Below are 20,191 nucleotides of genomic sequence, written 5' to 3' on the forward strand. Positions count from 1 at the left end.
TGAGAGTGTGTGTGCATGGGTGCGAGAGAGAGTGTGCGTGGGTGCGTGAGAGTGTGTGTGCGTGGGTGCGTGAGAGTGTGTGTGCGTGGGTGCGTGAGAGTGTGCGTGCGTGGGAGAGCAGTGGGAGAGAGTGTGTGTGTGTGAGTGCCTGCGTGTGTGCGTGCGAGAGTGTGTGTGAGAGTGTGGGTGTGTGTGTGGGTGCGAGAGAGTGTGTGTGTGTGTGGGTGCGAGAGAGAGTGTGTGCGTGGGTGCGTGAGAGTGTGTGTGCGTGGGTGCGTGAGAGTGTGTGTGCGTGGGTGCGAGAGTGTGTGCGTGGGTGCAAGAGTGTGTGTGGGTGTGGGTGCGTGTGTGTGGGTGCGTGAGAGTGTGTGTGCGTGGGTGCGTGAGAGTGTGTGTGCGTGAGTGTGTGTGTGCGTGGGTGCGAGAGAGAGTGTGCGTGGGTGCGAGAGAGAGTGTGCGTGGGTGCGAGAGAGTTTGTGTGCGTGGGTGCGTGAGAGTGTGGGTGCGTGAGAGTGTGGGTGCGTGAGAGTGTGCATGCGTGGGTGCGTGAGAGTGTGCGTGCGTGGGTGCGTGAGAGTGTGCGTGGGTGCGAGAGAGAGTGAGCATGCGAGAGCGAGTGAGCAATTGTGTGCGTACGTGAGCGAGTGAGTAATTTTGTGCCTGCATAGGTAATTGTGTGCGTGCGCACGTGAGTGTGCGTGTGTGCGTGCGTGAGTGTGCGCGCGTGAGTGTGCGTGTGTGCGCGTGCATGCGTGTGTGGGTAAGTGTGCGTGCGTGATTGTGCGTGCGTGCGTGGGTGAGTGTGCGTGCGTGCATGATTGTGCGTAAGCGTGCGTGCGTGGGTAAGTGTGCGTGCGTGCGTGGGTGAGTGTGCGTGCGTGTGTGGGTAAGTGTGCGTGCGTGATTGTGCGTGCGTGCGTGGGTAAGTGTGCGTGCGTGCGTGGGTGAGTGTGCGTGCGTGCGTGCGTGCGTGCGTGCGTGATTGTGCGTAAGCGTGCGTGCGTGGGTGAGCGTGCGTGCGTGGGAGAGCAGGCGGGTGCGAGTGTGTGTGTGTGAGTAAGCGTGAGGGAGTGTGAGTGCACGAGGAAGTGTGATTATTTCGGGACGGCAGTTAACTCTGTGATTAGTCATGTATGTTATATTTGTGTTTATAGACCGATAGACAGAACTTTACTGTCATTGCCTAGTAGCGGTACATAGCAAAGTTTGCCATTAAGCACGTATCAGTGCAAACGTACAAATAAATATACGTGCAACAAATAAATAAAGCCATCAGTCAGAGACAGCAGTCGAATCTCCTGTCGTCCACTAGATGGCATTGTAGCTCCGACTTTCCTACAGAAGCTTGCTTTTCTGTAAAAACTTAGAAGTCTTATACAGAATCAGTAGGTACATGTGCCACATGTTGTGTGTTTGTTGTTGTGCAGAACCGGAACCCATCAGTGGCGGTGTACTACACTAACAGAGCGCTGTGCTACGTGAAGCTGCAGCAGTATGATAAGGCTCTGGCTGACTGTAAACTTGCACTGGAGCTCGACAGCCAGTCAGTGAAAGCACATTTTTTCCTGGGTCAGTGTCACCTGGAGCTGGAGAACTACGAAGAGGCTATTGGAAATCTACAAAGAGGTACAGACACACCTTTAAAGACTTTAATGTAGATAATAGATGTATTTTATATATATGCTAAATATATAGTATTGTTTATTTTCCTCACAAAAGTAGGGTATAATAATAGGATGCATTTTACATAGAAACAACTGATCATTCAGGCAGGTCTTAGGGCATGCATTTATCTTTCTATTAAAAAATGTTCTCAGAAATATGTGAACTAATCGCTGTGCTGTTGTGGTTTACCCACAGCATATAACCTGGCTAAAGAGCAGCGACTGAACTTCGGCGATGACATTCCCAGCGCCCTGCGTTACGCTAAGAAGAAGCGTTGGAACAGCATGGAGGAGAAGCGCATCAGCCAGGAGAACGAGCTGCACGCCTATCTCACCAAACTGATCCTGGCTGAAAGGGAGCGGTAAATCAATCCAAATTCAATTCAAATTCAATTTATCTGTTTAGCACCTGAGCGACCTGTGAGGGTGGTAAGGAGACAACATTAAGACATCCCAGTTCATGAACCCTGCAGATCTGCTCTTTTACCTAAGAAAAGCTATCCATAAAAATCTAAACTAAACAAATGTGTTTTTATCCTGGACTTAAACACTGAGACTGTGTCTGAGACCCGAACACTAATTGGAAGTCTGTTCCATAAATGTGGGTCTCTGTGAGAAAAAGCTCTGCCCCCTGCTGGAGACTTTTTGTACTTGAGGTACCAAAAAATATCCTGCACCTTTAGATCGATGTAGGTGTGATGGATCATAAAAAACAAAAGATCTCTCAGGTTCTGTGGTGTGAGACCATTAAGTGCTTTATAGGTCATTAATAGTATTTTATAATCAATGTGAAACTTGACTGGTAGCCAATACAGTGAGGATAAGATAGAGGTGATACGGTCATATCTTCTGGTTGTAGTTAGGACTCTAGCTGCTGTGTTCTGGACTAACTGGAGCTTGTTTATGTTCCTACTGGAACATCCAGACAGTAAAGTATTACAATAATCCAACCTAGAGGTTACAAGGGCATGAACTAGTGTTTCTGCAATCCACAGTGTGTTTCTAATGTAGTGCTGAGTGACGTGAGACCGCCGGCATTGCTCTGTTTAACGTGTGTGTGTGTGTGTGTTTGTCTGTGTGTTTACATGCAGGGAACTCGAAGATTACAGAGAGAAGCAGGGCGATGACAATATGAGTGACGGAGACATCAGCAAGATCAAAACCAAACACGTGAGCCACAATTTCAGGTTTCATGAATGAGAAAATTCAGCGCTGTATTTATCTGTATCTAATGTGTGTGTGTGTGTGTGTGTCAGGATAAATATCTGATAGACATGGATGAGCTCTTTTCCCAAGTGGATGAGAAGAGGAAGGTGAGTTTCGTGTGTGTGTGTGTGTGTGTGTGTGTGTGTGTACGCATGTGTGTTTGTGCATAAATAGAATTTAAACTGCATATTGTGATGAGGGGAAATATCTGATAAAACTAACTGCCAGTATGTTTGTATTTATGCTTTGTGTGTGTGTGTGTGTGTGTGTGTAGAAGCGAGAGATCCCTGACTATCTGTGTGGAAAGATCAGTTTTGAGTTAATGAGGGAACCTTGTATCACACCGAGCGGCATCACATATGACCGCAAAGACATCGAGGAGCACCTACAGGTAACAACACACACACACACACACACACACGCGCACTGGACAACAGTATTCATATAGACATTAAATTGCGTATAATTTTGCTTGTGAATACGGTATAGCAGCTATAAACAGTCCTCACTCTCTGTTCTTTCTCTCTCTCAATAACACAAGAAAACTCACGTTGCTAAGGAACCAATAAGTGTCTTGTCCCCTGTCTATGTAGCGTGTCGGCCATTTTGACCCCGTGACTCGAAGTCCCTTGACCCAGGACCAGTTGATTCCAAACCTGGCCATGAAGGAGGTGATTGATGCTTTTATCCAAGAGAACGGCTGGGTGGAGGACTACTGAGTGCACACACACACACACACACACACACACACACACACACACACACACACACACACACACACACACACAGAGAGGGGAGGAGTGTGAGGGATGGTCAGAGCTGCTTCTGGATGTACATATGCACTTTAAACTTCGCTCTGACTTGCCCCCTAATGCTGGACTCTCTCAGGTCTCCCTCTCTATCTATACTATTTGTCTTATTCTGTTCATTTTATCTCCTGCTGCTGTGTATCCTCTCTCTCTCTGGCTCTCTCTCTCTCTGTTGTGATGTAATGTTGTATCAGTTTGAACTGGATAAAGGTGATGGGTTTGTAGTTTACTTTCCTTACCTCTCTCTCTCTCTCTCTCTCTCTCTCTCTCTCTCTCTCTCTCTCTCATGTGCCTCCTGTTGCCCTCTCAAGTGCGTATGCTCATTGCTGGACTATGAGAGGACCAGTGACTCTTCACATGTAATATAGGGAAAAAACACACTATAATATACAGTGAGTGTGTGTGTGTGTGTGTGTGTGTGTGTGTGTGTATACACATCCATGTTCAGCAGTCTGGAGAAATATGGAGCTATGCTTAAGTGTATAATAAACAAGTAGAATGTTATTACGATTTAATTAAAATGTTAGAATTGTAGTTAAATTGTAGTTAGCTGCATTTGGGTCTGTGTGTCTGTCCCCTAATCTATGTTTTTACACGGCACCCAATCAACCTCCACACACACACAGACAGACACAAGTGTTTCTATCCATCCAAGTTTATGTTTTAAGCTCGTGAACTAAATCACAGCTAACCAATCAGAGAAATCGGGGCGGAGTTTGAAAATCACAAGAAGATGCAATCAGGGCTAACGGCAGACGGGATCTCGATCTCGGAGTGTGTGTGTGAGGGATGAGCATTATGTATTGGCTGCCTTGTTTTCTCTTAAACACACAATGTTCTGCAGTTTGGTTTAAGTGGAAAAAGTTAAATGTTACAGTTCATTGCAAGTATTCAAACAGGAAGTGAAATGACCAGGCGCATGTTAAATAAATCTTATTTTTTCTAAAAACCTGCATGTATACTTCTTTTTTCTGTTTGTGTTTGTTTTATGACCTCCGATCATATCATCGGCTGAGTGCAGGTTATAGAGTCAGTCTCTTATGGCAAAGTCACAACCTCAGGCCAGACGTTTATCATCAGTGATGGGAATTTTTCAATTTAATACAAACCTCAATACGGTGTTCCACAGGGATTTAGTCTGCGTCCCCAAAGACATCCCTCTGAGTCGCGAATGTTTATTACTGTAATTGAAGGTTTATAAGGTTTATATGATGATAGGAGATTTAGCAGACAGGATCAAGGTCAGATAGTTTCCTTCCTAACTGAAATATATTTTGGTATATTTGTGTTTAAGATGTACAAACCAGTAGTAAGACCAACTGGACTTGTCGGCAATGGAGGCGTCTTTGTTTTTGCCGTTGGTGTCAAGGTGTTATTACCATTATGTTAAGGTTTATGTTCATGAACACACTTTCCCCAGTAAGAGTGTTTGTGCTTGTTCTGGACCATTTGTCCACTCCAACGTGACTGTAGACTGTAGAACCGAGTGCTCAGATGCTCAGGTAAGTGCTCAGGGACTTAGATGTTATGAACCTTTCCTCTTTGTTCACTCATGCGATTTGAGTCCAGCCATGTTTGTTTCCCAGCATGAGGACTGGACTGTAGCTTTGTAAGAGTTGTGAGTCTTCTGTTGTTTAACTGAAAAATAAGAATTATTTTTGAAGGGTACCAATACGTCTGATCATACAGTGGTGATTAAAAGGCTTATGAGCAGACAAAATATACAAAATGTGTATACACTTGTTATACTTGTCCATTTATTTATTCAGGAAAATGTTCCGATATTATTTATATATGAGTGGCAAAAGTATGTGAACCTCTAAGTTTAGAAGTTAATTGGAAGGTCTTCATTAAGTGGGATGACAATCGGGTGACACTGAGCATTTTGTTTTATTAAACTTTTATGTCATTTTTTTGGTTTAATAATTGGAGATAGAAAAGCATGGTGGTGGTAGTATCTTGGGACAAGACGAGTTATAAAACATCATTGATATAACACTGAGACTGGGATTATAAATCATTATAAACACTGACAGTGAGATTATAAATCATTATTAACACTGAAGGTGGGATTATAAACCATTATAAACACTGACAGTGGGATTATAAATCATAAACAGTGGGATTATAAATCATTATAAACACTGAGTGGGATTGTAAATCATTTTTAACACTTGACAGTGGGGCTATAAATCATTATAAACACTGAGTGGGATTATAAATCATTATAAACATTGACAGTGGTATAATAAATCACTATGAACACTGACAGTGGGATTATAAATCATTATAAACACAGAGTGGGATTATAAATCATGAACACAGAGTGGGATTATAACTCATTATAAGATTGAAAAAATCTGTAAAACCTTTACTTCCGTCAGGACCACTTTGTCAAAGGGAATTAGATGATATGCATACAGTTAGTGTTGGCAGTATGGTTCTGTTCTGGGCAAGAATCCATGTGCCTGTCCATGCACATGCATGGACAGAGCGGGGAGAGCAGCGACTAGAAAATAGAATAGACCCCCCCTACAGAACCACTAGCATGCATATGTGGCCAGATGGCAGAGGGAGGGTATGAATTAAATGAATTTAAATGATTTAAGAACCCTAAAGGGTTAACAATGCCCACCTAGGCACCCTGGGAATCTCACCCGAGGAATTAATTGAAAACACTGTGCACAAGTTCCCCACTTTGTGGCAAATTGACAATGGAGACAGAGGTACTGGTATGGAACACTGTTTATTGAATGTAATGACAAAGGAAATTTAAAATGCATTCACTTGTAAAACCACAATCACACAAATGGTCCAGAAAAGACAACACAAGGAGCTGCAGCCTGGGCTAAGTGACCAGCCGTACAGGCCTTTACTCTACGTACACTGCAAACTTACGCCACTCCCAAAAGCCCCAGTGCACACGGTAAATCACAGCAGTCCGTGAGGAAACACAATCACCACCTAAAGACTTCAGCCCTGCTCTTCAGAAAAGGTCTGCAGCTCCTGTAAAACAGAATAACAGAACACTCTCACACACACACACACACACACACACACACACACACACACACACACACACACACACACACACACACTCACTCACACACTCAACCACAAACAAAAATGTTTAACAAGGTTTAGGCAGGCAACACAGCTGACACTTAATGCCTGCCAAACACACTAACAAATTAACAGAATTAAATCAAATTAAAGAATAAAGAACACAAAACCAATTGTCACTGGAACAACAGAGAGAAAACAAATAATCTCACCAGTACATTGGCAATGATACAGAGATTAACCAAAAATAACTAATAAATCAATTAAATAAAAACACAACTGGACCATCTAAGTGCAAAAGAGCACTCCCACACCATTAGCGGATTCGCAACCGCATTAAAATGGCATTCACGAACGTTCAACGAAGAACAAGACAGCAGTGACGTCACTGCATGCCCCTATCACTCTACAACATAGGGAAAACTAATCATGTTAGCCAGTCACCATAAAACATTTATATAATAAAACCACATGAATTAGACCCACCATATAACAGGCGCAGGGACCCGGGAGTCAGTAGAGGTGAAGATAATACTCCATAGTTGCAATGCGAAGTATAGTTTCAGTTTAATCATTCAGCTGGTGAAGCTCAGGATACACGAGGGAAAATAACAGTCGTCATCCGCCCATACACGGCATTGTATTGACTACAATAAACGCACGAGTTACTACCGAAACGCAAGTACATCAGCACGCCATTACAAACATTAACATGCATAACATTACCTGAATATGGTCGCATAAACAGATGTGAGACACACACCACGAACAATAAGTCAAAGCCACGATATCTGCAGCCACGGAGATGACTACAGTTGCTGCGATCGTCCTGTGAAGCTGCAGAAAACAGACATGTATAATCCGTGTTTTAAAAGAGATGCATAGCGATAGTTGTTTCACGTACCAAAATCACAACAGCCCTCAGTCCATAAACCGGAAGCGAAATGGGATCCAGGGAAGTGACGCTCGTTTAGGTCACACATGCATGTTGTTTATATAGACATAATCCAACCTCCTCTATCAGCACCAACCAATGAATAACCTAATGCCTAATAATAACTTACCGACCTCCACCTGCCACACATAGTATCGATAAGCTCACTTAGACGTTTTTGGAAAGTAATAAATGAATGGATAGATAGATAGATAATCAAATAATTAGAGAGAGAGGGAGAGAGAGAGAAAAATATGTGGAGATTTAAGACAACTGGTACAGCGAACACGGGTTCCGGCGTGGTGGAGTCGGGGTTGGAGGAGGGAGTTTAGATCGCGGCAGCAGCGATGCGCTGAACGGCTCTATGAATGGGAATTTAAATGGTCGGGTAATACGGATGTCGTAACCAGATTGGTGCACGTCATGGACAGCTGATTAACAGCTGATGCACACTTGACGACGTGGCCTGCCAGAACTAATGCGAAGCTTGATTTCTGCCCTGACTGCACCTACATCTCAAAGTCATGATACCCCTACTTCTTTGTTGTAGCAGAAGAATATATTCTACAACTCATCCAGTCTTGCAATCCTACCACCTGCCCATTTTATCCAGTCCCTTCCGCTATGCTCCAGAATTCTGCCCTTCATCACCACTGTCATCAGTGGATCCCTAACATCTGGTCATGTACTAACTACCTTCAAGTAAGCAAGGGTTATTCCCATCCTGAAGAAACCGGCTTTGGATACATCAGACATTGGTAACTACAGACTGGTATCACTTCTCTATTTACTTTCTAAATAAAGAAATTGTCTAAAATTGTATTTAATCAATTGCCTGTTTTATCTCTCACAGAACAGCCTCAAAAATCCTAACAGTCTGGCTTTAAAGCAGCACATTCGAAACAGACAGCCCTTTGAGCCTCTCTCTTCTGGCTCTCCCTCCCCCCAGCTTTGCTCCTCTCGTCTATTGTCTTATACTTTGAGAGACTCTCCGCACTGCTCCCCAAACTAAAAATCTGAATATGGATTTGATAAACTGGTCTCTCAACGCAATTGACACCGTCTTCTCGATGAGAAGATCTCTAACTATCCGGAACCATGATAACAGGAGTTCTGCAACCTCCCAAGGCTGCCCGTCATGATTGATGCAGTGGGCAGAGCGGTCAGCACTGAGGCTGGGACTATTAACTGCAATATGGAGAACATCACAGAGAAGCTCACTGCTTTGGAGAACATCGCGGAGAAGCTCACTGCTTTGGAGAACATCACGGAGAAGCTCACTGCTTTGGAGAACATCATGGAGAATCTCACTGCTTTGGAAAGATCAATGGATCGATTTGGAGACCAGAATGGACTAAGAGAGTAGGCGTGTAAATTGGAATGCGTCTACTCGCCCCAAGACCAAACAATCCCAATCTTATCTGCTTTCGGCTCTCCTCAACCAGCACTGGCTTCGGCCAAGGCCGCTGTTGGAACAACAACTCCCCCAGCGAAGCACTGCAGTGAGATGCTCTTGCGTTCCTCCCCCCATTTCCACAGACACCTGCTGATTGTTGACTGTCTGGGACCTGATCAAGGCTGTCTCCATGGCAACTTGCTGTGCATCGCTATGACAATCTTGCGGACTGAGGCACTGAGATTTGATGCTGGGAGCAGCGACTCCCCAGGCCTACACACTTACATACACACACATGCACATGTTTAAAGATATGCATTCACACACAGCCCCACCCCCCATCCCACGCCTTCACCGCTTTTTACCGCCAGTCTGACAAGCGGGTCTGTGACCAGCGCCGAGGATAAAGGCTGCAGGACCTGATGGCTGCTTGCTTGTGCTGGAAAAGTCGTGCTTGCTGAAGCGAGATAAGTGGGAGTCTGTCCGTGCTAGGCTAAAAATTAACTCTAGCCGGCCAGCTCTCTCATCCATTCTACTTTCTAATGTTTGCTCCCTGGACAATAAACTGGACTACATCCGACTCGAATGCACTACATGGTGATAGTTTACAAACTGCTGCATCTTTGTTTTCATGGAGACGTGGCTCAACGACAGAGTTCCGCACACGCCATCCAGCTAGATGGGCCTAACTTCGTTTTGGAGGTGTGTGTGTTTACATCAACACAGAATGGTGCAAGAACTCTGTGATTGTTTCTAGTTACTGCTAATCACTAGAGGAGTTTGTGACACAAACATTCCCCACACTCTCAGACCACATCTCTGTTATGCTAATCCCAGCATACAGACCACTTGTCAGACTCTAAACCCGTTCTGAAGCAAGTGAAAACCTGGCCAGCAGGAGCCACCTATGCTCTATAGGACTGCTTTGAGTGCACTGCCAACGGCTTGGAACATGGAAATGTTGGTACTGTGAAAAGCAGAAGACTCAAAAAGCAAAAAGGACTCAAAAAGCAGTCCCAGTCTCTCAGGCTGGAGCCAGCGCCGAGTCTCCACAACATTAGGGCACTAACTAGATTCCTAAGGGAGTCACACTGTCGGAAACAGCAAAATGTTCTCTACAGTATTCATGTAGAAATCATATATATATGGAAGTGAAGTTTGTGTAAATTATCAGGGCTAAAGTGTGAAGATTTTGTGTGCAGAAAGACAGCTGCTTCCATAGTCAGAATGTAAAGCTTAAATTAAGTCTCTAGCCGAAACTAAGAGGAAGGAGTCGAAGTTCCAAGAGGAGAACGTTTTAGAAGATTTGAACATTCCTTCCATTCATTTGAAGGAGAAAAAAAATCTAAAAAGCTAAATATTTTAAAAATAATCAATAGCAGTAACAAAAAAAAGTTATAGATGAAATGTCCTTAATCGGCACTTGAATGAATACTGGAATGAAGAATATAAAAAGTAAACAAATTGTAAGCTATTGTCAGAGAGGTAGCAGAGAATGTTTTGTATACTGCCCTTACACCGTGTTATTACCTGTTGTTGTGGAAGTTTTGAGGTTCGAGAGAATTAAAGCATAAAAATAATCACACCAACAGGCACGGGCAAGAGTATAAAAGTTTTCACGGTTTATTGTTTTCAGCTTTGCAGAAGGACCCAACACTCTACGTGTAAAATCAGAGAGGAAGGGCCACCATTATTGATAACACCAGCATTTTATAGACAGGAATAAAATAAACAGGACATGTAAAACCAAAACATCATCCACCATTGGCTTAGAAGCATCGCCTGTTCATCTTCTGACCACGCTAATCCCACGGGAACAGAAAAGGTCTCATGGGAAAGGTCTGATTAAATGCAGTTTTAGGAAGAAACAACTGAAATCTCTAGTCACAATAACTACCAGCCATGGGAAATACAGAAGCCTAGAAGGACAGATTCATGTGTTCTTCTCTAAAGTAAAAATTTCCACTACAATTCCCCCCTTTTGTCCCTGGGACAATACACAAAATTTTACTAATCATTAATCTGTAACAAAATCTAAACTCTAAATGATCGATCGATACCAGTATTGTCAATCAACTACTTAATCTACAACATTGTTAATCAGCTAGAATATAATCACTTAAATCTTAAGCTAATCATGTAAAGTCTCACATCAGCACATCATTACCCCTGTAGGGTTCACATGAATGCTTCATAAAATACATGATCTTATATTTGTGTTTGTATGGGAGTCTGGCTGTTGTAAGTGTCTGTCACATTTACCTCTTTCAGTTCATTAATTCCATTTACATTTGTGTTTACATTCTTGTGTGTGTGTGTGTGTGTCAATGTTACTCCTTCAGATGATGCTGCTCCTTCTCGGTGTCGGCTGCTGCGTTGTATCAGGGTTTTCTTCTGAATCAGACACTATACGCGTCGTGGAAAGTCAGTTGGAGCTCACGGGAGAGGTTACTAGCACGTCACCGTGTGCCCTGATGCCCCTTCTCATTCCTCTTTGCAGCTGTCGGGTGTTGGTTTTTCCTCTGGCTCAGGAACCCGCTTACAGTGGCTAACGTGAATCCACGTTGCTCTCTCTGCAACCTTCACCGCAGTCTGCGTGGTCAGAAGTACATGAAATGGTCCCAGCCACCGCCTGGCTCTCCAGCTTTTCCTCCTGAAATCCTTCACCACCACCCACTCACCTGGTTTGAGACTGTGCAGATCTGTTTGCGTCACCTTAGGCAGTGCTTCCTTCACCTGCTTATGGATTTGAGACAAAACAGAGGACAAGTTTGCACAATAACACAGCATTTCATCTTCACATTGGCTTGTGGTTAATCTGCGTGTGTGTCCAGGCTCAATTCCTGTATTTGGGGGTCTGCCAAACAGTATCTCAAATGGGCTTAAATTCACTCTCCCTCTAGTTCTCGTTCTCATGTATAATAACACAATGGGAAGGGCCTTTACCCATGATAGACCTGTTTCATCACAGCACTTGGCCAATTTATTCTTTAGCGTACCATTTTCTCGCTCCACCGCCCCTCCGCTGGCAGGGTGGTACGCACAGTGTTGTCTGAGATCTATACCCAAGTACTCTCCCACCCGTCGAAGTGCTTGGTTTACAAATGGAGTCCCATTGTCACTACTGATTTTGTCAGGGATTCCCCAACGAGGAATAATTTCAGACAGGAGTGCTTTAGCTACTGCACTTGCATCCTGTTTTGAAGTGGGGAAAGCTTCCACCCACTTAGAGAACATATCCACTATCACCAAACAGTATTTTTTGCCTTCACTGGGTGTCAGTTCAATAAAGTCCATCTGAAGGTGTTCAAATGGTTGCTGTGGCGGAGGATGGGCGCCCTGGGAGACTTTAACGCCTCGGCCAATGTTGTTTGTTGCACACACTATACATTTCTCACAAAACTTCTGGGAATAGTTTGCAAAGCCCTTAGTGTGCCAGTATCTGGAGACACTGTTATACATCCCCCCTTTTGACGCATGGTCTTGGCCATGCGCCAATTTAGCATAGAATTGAAACAATTTCTTTGGCAAACATGGCTTGTCATCAGGGCCGTACCAAACCCCATCTCTTACCACACCCCCTGCTTTCCTCCATGTGGCTCTTTCTTGGGCTGTAGACTGTGATTGAAGATCTTTGAGATCTGCTGTGGGAGTACATATTTGCAACATACACAAAGTTTCGTCGTTCTCTGACGAAAAAATCAGTTTCTGCGCAGCTGATTTTGCTGCTGCATCTGCTTGCGCATTGCCCTGTGAAATGGGGTCATGTTTCCCAGTGTGTGCTTCACACTTACATATGGCAATAGATTTTGGCAACAGGATTGCATCCAGGAGTTCAGAAATCAGGCCATTGTGCGTGATTGCTTTACCTGAAGAAGTCAGGAAACCTCTGTTTTTCCACAATGTACCAAAATCATGTACTACCCCAAATGCATATCTACTGTCAGTATAAATGGTGACAGTTTTGTCTCTTGCTAACCTGCATGCTGTTGTTAAAGCAACCAATTCGGCTGCCTGCGCAGAGAGATGCTCTGGTAATGATTCTGCTTTAACCATTTCATGTTGTGTTACTACTGCATACCCCACGCAGTTGCGGCCTGTTTTCTGATCTCTGAAGGCTGATCCATCCACAAAAAACTCAAGATCTGGATTCTGCAACGGCGTTTCCTGCAAATCAGACCTAGGACTGCAAATTTCATTTACAACTGCAACACAATTGTGTGGTTCTCCATCTGCTTCTGTAGGGAGAAGAGTTGCAGGGTTTAACACAGTACAGCGTTTTACTTTCACATTTGGCATGTCAAGCAAAATAGTGTGATATCTCAGCCAACGTGCCGCAGACATATGGGCTGTTTTCTGTTCAAGAAGAAGAAGCGACACTGCATGTGGGACCAAAAGAGTTAGTTCAATGTATCCCACAATATCTCTAGAAGCATTAACTGCTTTCTCAGCTGCTGCTACTGCTCTTAAACACATTGGCAGGCCTGCTGCTACCGGATCCAATTTAGCAGAGAAGTAGGCCACTGGTCTCATTTTCCCACCATGATTTTGTAATAGCACTGATGTCATACAACCACTTTTTTCATCAACTGTTTGTACAAACAATTCGTTTGGATCTGGAATCCCTAATGTTGGGGTGGTTTGTAAAGCCATTTTCAAATCTACGAAGGCTTTTTCTGCCTCTGGTGTCCAAGTCAGTGCACTGTGGGCCTGTAGGCCTTTCCCATGAGCAATTGCGCTCTTTGGTGCTTTGAGGACTGCATAGTTTGGTATGAAAGTCCTACAATAAGAGCACATGCCTAGAAATGACATCAGTTGTTTTTTTGTGTTAGGCTTTGGAATGTTTTGTATTGCTGCAACTCTGTTCTGCTCAATAGTTTTGCCTTGTTCTGATATCAGATGCCCCAAGAATTTCACTTGCTGTTTTACAAACTGCAGCTTTGATAAGCTTGCCTTGTGACCTTCCTCCGCTAGATGACAAAGTAACGCAATAGTGTCTTTTTCACATTGCTCTTTAGATGGCGCTGCAATCATGCAGTCGTCCATATATTGAAGAATTGCTGACCCTGGGGTCAGCGTCAGAGATTCAAGACTATTTTTAAGAGCTTCATTGTAAATAGTTGGAGATTCGCAAAATCCCTGACACAATCTGGTAAAAGTGTACGGCTTTCCATTGAAAGAAAACGCAAACCAAAACTGGCTGTCTGGATGAACTGGTACACTGAAAAAAGCATTAGCTAAGTCTACCACAGAAAACCACTTGCTTTTGTGTGAGGGTTTGGCACATTTGGAGCTCTTGGAATTACTGCATCATTCACTACTTGCAAATCTTGGACAAAACGCCACTCCTCTGGTTCACCCAGAGGCCTAGGTTTCCTCACTGGAAAAATAGGTGTTCTCACTGGGGAGGTTTCACATGGCACAATCACTCCAGCTTCAAGCAGTGAATTAAACACTGGTGTGATACCCCTAATAGCCTCTGGCTTTAAGGGGTACTGAGTTTTGCAAGGTCTGTAATCCGATTTAGGTGTTATCTGCACCGGTGCACAATTTTTGATCAGACCTACATCATATTTCCCTGTTGCCCAAAGTTCTCTAGGAACTGCTTGTAATCGGGGATCTTCCCCAGAAATGTGTGTCATCTGCCACATTGTTTTCAGTACATCTGTGTCTGCCTGTGGCATTATCTCAACTGTTCTGTCAACAAAAGCTATCCAATTCAAGTGCATGCAATAGGATTTAGTTTTCTCGCTGTACAACACTGTGGGATCTGAACTGGGTTTCCAATCATCAGCTTTCACACATTTTAATGTCCACATCCCTAAATCTTCCCATTTCTCTGTTTCACCTTTTGATAAAGACACATGTGGGTGTGAATTCTCTATAGTGAACGGATGGGCCTTCCCCGGCTTCACATTTATACTAGAAAGATTCACTTCTGCAGTACATCTGTGATTATCCCAATACAACTTTGTCAGTAACAACACATCAGCTTTTGGCTGCATTTCAAACCACTCTTGTTCATAAACTACATCAGGCACTGTGTGTGTGTGTGCTGTGCAGTGCAGATCATGTGTGTTCATGTATTGTGTGCGTGTAGGGTTAGTAACATCATAGGCCTTATCCAAGAGTGCTTGATTCACTGAATTCACAGAAGAGGTGCTGAGTTCCCACTCATACACATACAACAGAGGTCTGGGGTCCCACTTAACGCCCTGAAATTCACCTATTTGACTTCTACACACTTTTAATCCGTTTGGGGTGCTAATTAGTTTTATTCCCAATTTGCAGATCAAATCCCTGCCCATCAAATTAATCGGGCAGCATTCAGAAAGCAGAAAAGAAAATGTGAATGACTGTTGGTTATTCTCAACACACCTTAAGGGTGCTGTAAATTTTTCTTTCACGATAATCCCAGACGCTCCAACTGAATTCAGGGATCTACCACTCATTTCTGGCATCTCACTCAACTCATGTAATTTGATCACAGAGTTTCCTGCACCAGAATCTACTAAAAACAAAATGTCTTTCCCTTCTACATTCAATGTGTGCACTGGCATGTGCTTGTAGGCATCTAAACTGTATTTTGCATATGTGCCTTGTGGAGTATATTTCTTTTCAAGAAAATCAATAGCATTCAAAACCTTAAAATTTAAGTCGGAATCAGAAGTTAGCTGAAGCATTTCCTCATTGCATAGCATCAAAGATTTTGACTCACCCATCCCTTCAGGACTGACCTCCTCGACCTGAGATGTTGATGGTCATGCAGTTTCCTCATCATGTTTCTTAGGGCATTCCCTTGCCCAGTGATCTTGTCCTCCGCAAACAAAACATCCACTCTCTCCCCCTTTTTCTTTTCACCCTCTGGCTCTTCCTCTTCCTCTCCCCCTTCCTCGATATCGCCCTCTTCCTCGATATGTGGATGTCCCTCTCCATCGTGTATGAGATCTCGTCATGGCTTGCATCATCGTCAGCTGAACTTTGTGTGTTTGTTCTTCTCTCTTTTTTCCCTGATCTTGCTTGGCTTGCGTGAGCAGCTTTTCCGCATGCAGAGCATGTTGTTCGATAAGGCTCAGCTTTCCAGTGTCCCACGTGATGCATAGGTTTTTCACCTTGTCAGATATTTCCGGAATCAGTCCATTCATGAAACTGTTTCTCAAATGCGCCTCGTATGCGGTCACTACCCCCTCACTCATATTCTCGGGGGCAGTAAGGCCGCTGTGCGCGTTGTGTACTTCCGTGAGGCGATGAAGATATTGCGCAACTGTCTCGCTGTCCTGTTGTTTGCACAGCGCAATCTTTGTCATATCACCCTTCACTGGAAAAGCCTCACAACACGCTTCACGTAATTCCGTTACGAAGTTATAGTACGTCGCATTCCTCCCGCTCTCATGATCTGGATGTCTCATGCACAGATTTTCATCCGGCCATTCATACTTAATCTGCGTTATGTCAGATGCTAGTTTTCTTCCCAGCAGGCGCCTCAGTTCAAGAGAGGTGGGACGAAATTCTTTGCAGAAACGTTCCAACTCCACACCAAACCTTTCCCCCCCCACTTCTCTCGGGTCAGGGAGGTGCTCATGAGCATGCTCAATGTCCTTTAGTGTCCACGGACGGTGTACTAACATAGGGTCTCCATCCGGCCCCGCTACTTCCACCATGGGCATTGTAATCACACTCTGAAGTTTCTCGTTGACCTCTGGAATCGAAGCCTCTTCTCTGACAGGTTCAAGATCCGTAGTCTCCTTTTGCTTGTCTTTCTGGCGTGTACGATCCGCGATCGGTGGAGAGGGTGGGTCAGCCTTAACTGCCTTCGGTGGAGGCAGTGGACTCTCCTTTGGCTCCACACGAGCTGGCTCCGGATCTGCGCACACCTGTCGACATGACGCAGCCGCTGCCAGACGTGGTCGAGGAGGCGGTCCATCCAGGTCAGGATCATCTGAAAAAGACTTAAGACACTGGAGACTTTGTGAGTTACTTATTGAACTTTGTGTATTCTGTACATATTGTATAGATGCTCTCTTTGGAGTACATTGTGCTTTTTGAAACCTTTTTTCAGCCTCTAACTTCCACAAGTGAAAAGCTGTCCAGTTTATTTCTACCCTGCTCTTCTTCTTCTTCCCAACATTATCTCTTTCCATTTGGGTCAGGTTACCTTTCAGCAAATCTAACTGCTTCAAGCTAAAACTGCCGCCATCTGGGAAGCCACACTCCGTCACCCACCGCAGCAATTGTGACACAGAATCAGGACCATAATTATTTCTCATATAATTCACATTAGGTCCAGTGACACACACTGGGTTTTTATTGAGCATGCTCTTAGAAATACTGTTGCCCATGACTATCTTAGTTTATTGTTGACAGTCTCTGCACCAGAAAGCCTGTGCTATGTGTGTGTGTGTTATCTTTTGTTTTGGCCTTTTCTCTTTTCCCCAAACCTGCTTTGCTCTCCGGAGAGTCTACACCGAGCTCGTCAGCTCTTAGCGGCGGGTTTTCTCAAAACCTCGCAAACAAGACACCTTTAGCACCTAATCCCAGATTAGTGCCGTGCTTTACTTTTGTATTTTAGGCCTTGCACTAGGTGCCTATCCAGGTCACTGACCTGTCGACAGATCCAGGTTTAAATCCTGTCTTTACAGCACTTTCTACACAGAGACAACCAACAATATTCACTATTCAACACTAATGAATTCAACTATGGTTTTCAAAATAAAACCCTTACAACTTTAGCAGATTAATCAGTGTTCTTTAACACAAATAAAAATAGATTCTCTCACCTTCCACACATCCAAGTACTTTTGATTCCAGCGTTGAGGCAGCTCACGGTGAACTCCCGAGTCCTCTCACGCTCATAGCCAATTTTGCGGTCGAGGTGAAGTTAACAGCCTTCAAGGCTCGAGCGCTGCAAGCCTCCCCGGGAATCCCCGAAGTCGACTCTCAAACGCGGAATCCTGCCGACAACGCCAGCCTGTTGTGGAAGTTTTGAGGTTCGAGAGAATTAAAGCATAAAAATATCACACCAACAGGCACGGGCAAGAGTATAAAGGTTTTCACGGTTTATTGTTTTCAGCTTTGCAGAAGGACCCAACACTCTACGTGTAAAATCAGAGAGGAAGGGTCACCATTATTGATAACACCAGCATTTTATAGACAGGAATAAAATAAACAGGACATGTAAAACCAAAACATCATCCACCATTGGCTTAGAAGCATCGCCTGTTCATCTTCTGACCAAGCTAATCCCACGGGAACAGAAAAGGTCTCATGGGAAAGGTCTGATTAAATGCAGTTTTAGGAAGAAACAACTGAAATCTCTAGTCACAATCACTACCAGCCATGGGAAATACAGAAGCCTAGAAGGACAGATTCATGTGTTCTTCTCTAAAGTAAAAATTTCCACTACACTGTTTTGTAGGTCTTCCTCCTCCTCTCCCACATCCCAGTCTTCCACTTGAGTGTTTGAGTTCAGATATGAATTCCTCCCTCACCTGGCAAAGGTCACTGTAGCTTTTTCCTTCAAATTTGAACATCCGAAAACGTAGACACTGGTTTCAGTGTCATGAGAATACTCAGATTGAGATAAGATGTGCAGATCTACTAAATGGATCCACTTCAGTTTGCCTACCATCCTGGCATTGGAGTGGAAGATGCTGTCATCTTCCTCCTAAATCGGGCTATTTCACATCTGGAAAAGGCTGGGAGCACAGTGAAGTGCTTTTAACACCATCCAGCCTGTGCTCCTGAGGGATAAGATGGTGTACATGGGAGTGGACCATCATCTGTGTGCTTGGATATTGGACTACCTCACAGACCGACCACAGTACGTGAGGAATTGTGACCGCGAGTCTGACATGGTTGTCTGCAACACTGGAGCCCCGCAGGGAACGGTTCTGGCCCCATTCCTCTTCACCATCTACACTGCAGACTTCATGTTCAGCTCAGCAACCGGTCACCTGCAGACGTTCTCTGATGACACTGCCATCGTCGGTCTCATCACACCCTGATGACAGGGAGTACTGAGGACTGATCCAGAACTTTGTGGACTGGTGCCAACGGAGCTGCCTCCAGTTAAACACGGGGAAAACCGAAGCACTGGTGGTGGATTTCCGGAGGCACAAACAAACTTCATTACCACCAGTGAACATTCAGGGAAAATACATTGTGAGAGTGGACTCTTACAAATACCTGGGTGTTCATCTGAACAGCAAACTGGACTGGACAGACAATACTGAGGCAATCTATAGGAAAGGGCAGAGCAGACTCCTTCTGCTGAGGAGACTAAGGTCTTTTGGAGTACAGGGAGAGCTACTGAAAACCTTTTTTGACTCTGTGGTGGCCTCAGCCATACTCTATTGTGTGGTCTGCTGGTGCAGAAGCATCTCTACTGCAGAAAGGAGGAGACTGGACAAGCTGATCAGGAAGGCCAGCTCAGTCCTGGGGTTTCCTCTGGACACTGTACAAGAGGTGGGAGAAAGGAGGATGGTAGCAAAACTAATATCACTGCTGGAGATCCTGCTGAATGCCATCTCTGATGTATGGAGTACTATAGGTGACACCATCAAGTGTGAGCAGCTCTATGAAGAAACTCGGCAAGCAAAACGCACTGCAAGTGTGAAAGACCAACACAATTTGACTAGAAAATAAAATACATTATTGAGATGCAAAAAGAAGTCATTAATTCATTATACAATATTATTATAAAAATATATCTCTCTTCTCTCATAGGTTCAGGATCCTGACAAGAAAGCAAAGGAGGAAGATGAAGCTGGTGAACAAGATGAAGAAGAAGGTGAACAAAATCCGAAGGAAACAAAGGTTAAAAAAAGAAAGAACAACGAACACAAAACACCGAAACACGAGAACACAAGAAACATTCTCTTGTAGTTTCAGGATCTTAACAAGAAAGTGAAGGAAGATCATGAAGCCTGGGATCTTTGTGTTCTCTTCATATATTCTCATTGCTCTGATTTGTTTGGACTTTCCTGTTTTCTCCTTCCTGCTGTCACTCTCTCTCTCTCTCTCTTTCTCTCTCTCTCTCTCTCTCTCTCTCTCTCTCTCTCTCTCTCTCTCTCTCTCTCTGTGTGCATGCTGGGATCGTTTGGGTGTATGAGGGGTCACA

At 44.2% G+C, this 20,191-nt stretch overlaps 3 protein-coding genes and 1 long non-coding RNA gene across 7 annotated transcripts in view; 1 reads left to right on the forward strand and 3 right to left on the reverse strand.

Annotated features, from left to right (window-relative positions):
• stub1 (STIP1 homology and U-Box containing protein 1) overlaps positions 1–4,628 on the forward strand; it is a 7,884-nt gene extending 3,256 nt beyond the window's left edge. The window contains exons 3-9 of one of the 3 annotated variants that reach the window (XM_047811298.1): positions 1,428–1,626; positions 1,861–2,026; positions 2,756–2,834; positions 2,921–2,977; positions 3,145–3,261; positions 3,464–3,614; positions 3,659–4,628. In XM_047811298.1, the coding sequence (XP_047667254.1) occupies positions 1,428–1,626; positions 1,861–2,026; positions 2,756–2,834; positions 2,921–2,977; positions 3,145–3,261; positions 3,464–3,589 (744 nt within the window). In that variant the 3' untranslated portion in view covers positions 3,590–3,614; positions 3,659–4,628. Of the gene's footprint in view, positions 1–1,427; positions 1,627–1,860; positions 2,027–2,755; positions 2,835–2,920; positions 2,978–3,144; positions 3,262–3,463 lie in introns of all 3 variants that reach the window. The other 2 variants (XM_047811299.1, XM_027157755.2) reach the window with 2 other exon arrangements.
• Positions 4,629–6,505: 1,877 nt separating this feature from the next.
• On the reverse strand, positions 6,506–7,796 carry LOC113649806. Its single transcript, XR_003442230.2, has 4 exons — positions 7,647–7,796; positions 7,469–7,579; positions 7,229–7,389; positions 6,506–6,685 (listed from the first exon to the last, which is right to left on the reverse strand). It is a non-coding gene; the product is annotated as an uncharacterized LOC113649806 (long non-coding RNA).
• Positions 7,797–11,556: 3,760 nt separating this feature from the next.
• LOC125140827 (protein NYNRIN-like) lies at positions 11,557–14,239 on the reverse strand. Its single transcript, XM_047810910.1, has one exon. It carries the CDS (start codon positions 14,116–14,118, stop codon positions 11,557–11,559), a length of 2,562 nt encoding a protein of 853 aa, XP_047666866.1. The 5' UTR covers positions 14,119–14,239.
• Positions 14,240–15,118: 879 nt separating this feature from the next.
• On the reverse strand, positions 15,119–18,162 carry LOC125140915. Of its 2 annotated transcripts, none has more exons than XM_047811800.1 (2): positions 17,850–18,162; positions 15,119–17,011 (listed from the first exon to the last, which is right to left on the reverse strand). In XM_047811800.1, the coding sequence occupies exon 2, from the start codon at positions 16,737–16,739 to the stop codon at positions 15,930–15,932; it is 810 nt and encodes a 269-aa protein (XP_047667756.1). In that variant the 5' UTR covers positions 16,740–17,011; positions 17,850–18,162; the 3' UTR covers positions 15,119–15,929. The 2 variants fall into 2 exon arrangements, with proteins under 2 accessions (XP_047667756.1, XP_047667755.1); XM_047811799.1 differs by having other exon boundaries at positions 15,119–17,030.
• Positions 18,163–20,191: the final 2,029 nt, after the last annotated feature.

The sequence above is a fragment of the Tachysurus fulvidraco genome, chromosome 3, assembly GCF_022655615.1.
Source record: "Tachysurus fulvidraco isolate hzauxx_2018 chromosome 3, HZAU_PFXX_2.0, whole genome shotgun sequence".
NCBI classification, from domain to species: domain Eukaryota; kingdom Metazoa; phylum Chordata; class Actinopteri; order Siluriformes; family Bagridae; genus Tachysurus; species Tachysurus fulvidraco.

Excerpts from the sequence above, each read along its gene's own strand:
- LOC125140827 (XM_047810910.1), bottom strand. The coding sequence starts at position 14,118 with ATGGACGACTGCATGATTGCAGCGCCATCTAAAGAGCAATGTGAAAAA.
- LOC125140915 (XM_047811800.1), bottom strand. The coding sequence starts at position 16,739 with ATGCCCATGGTGGAAGTAGCGGGGCCGGATGGAGACCCTATGTTAGTA.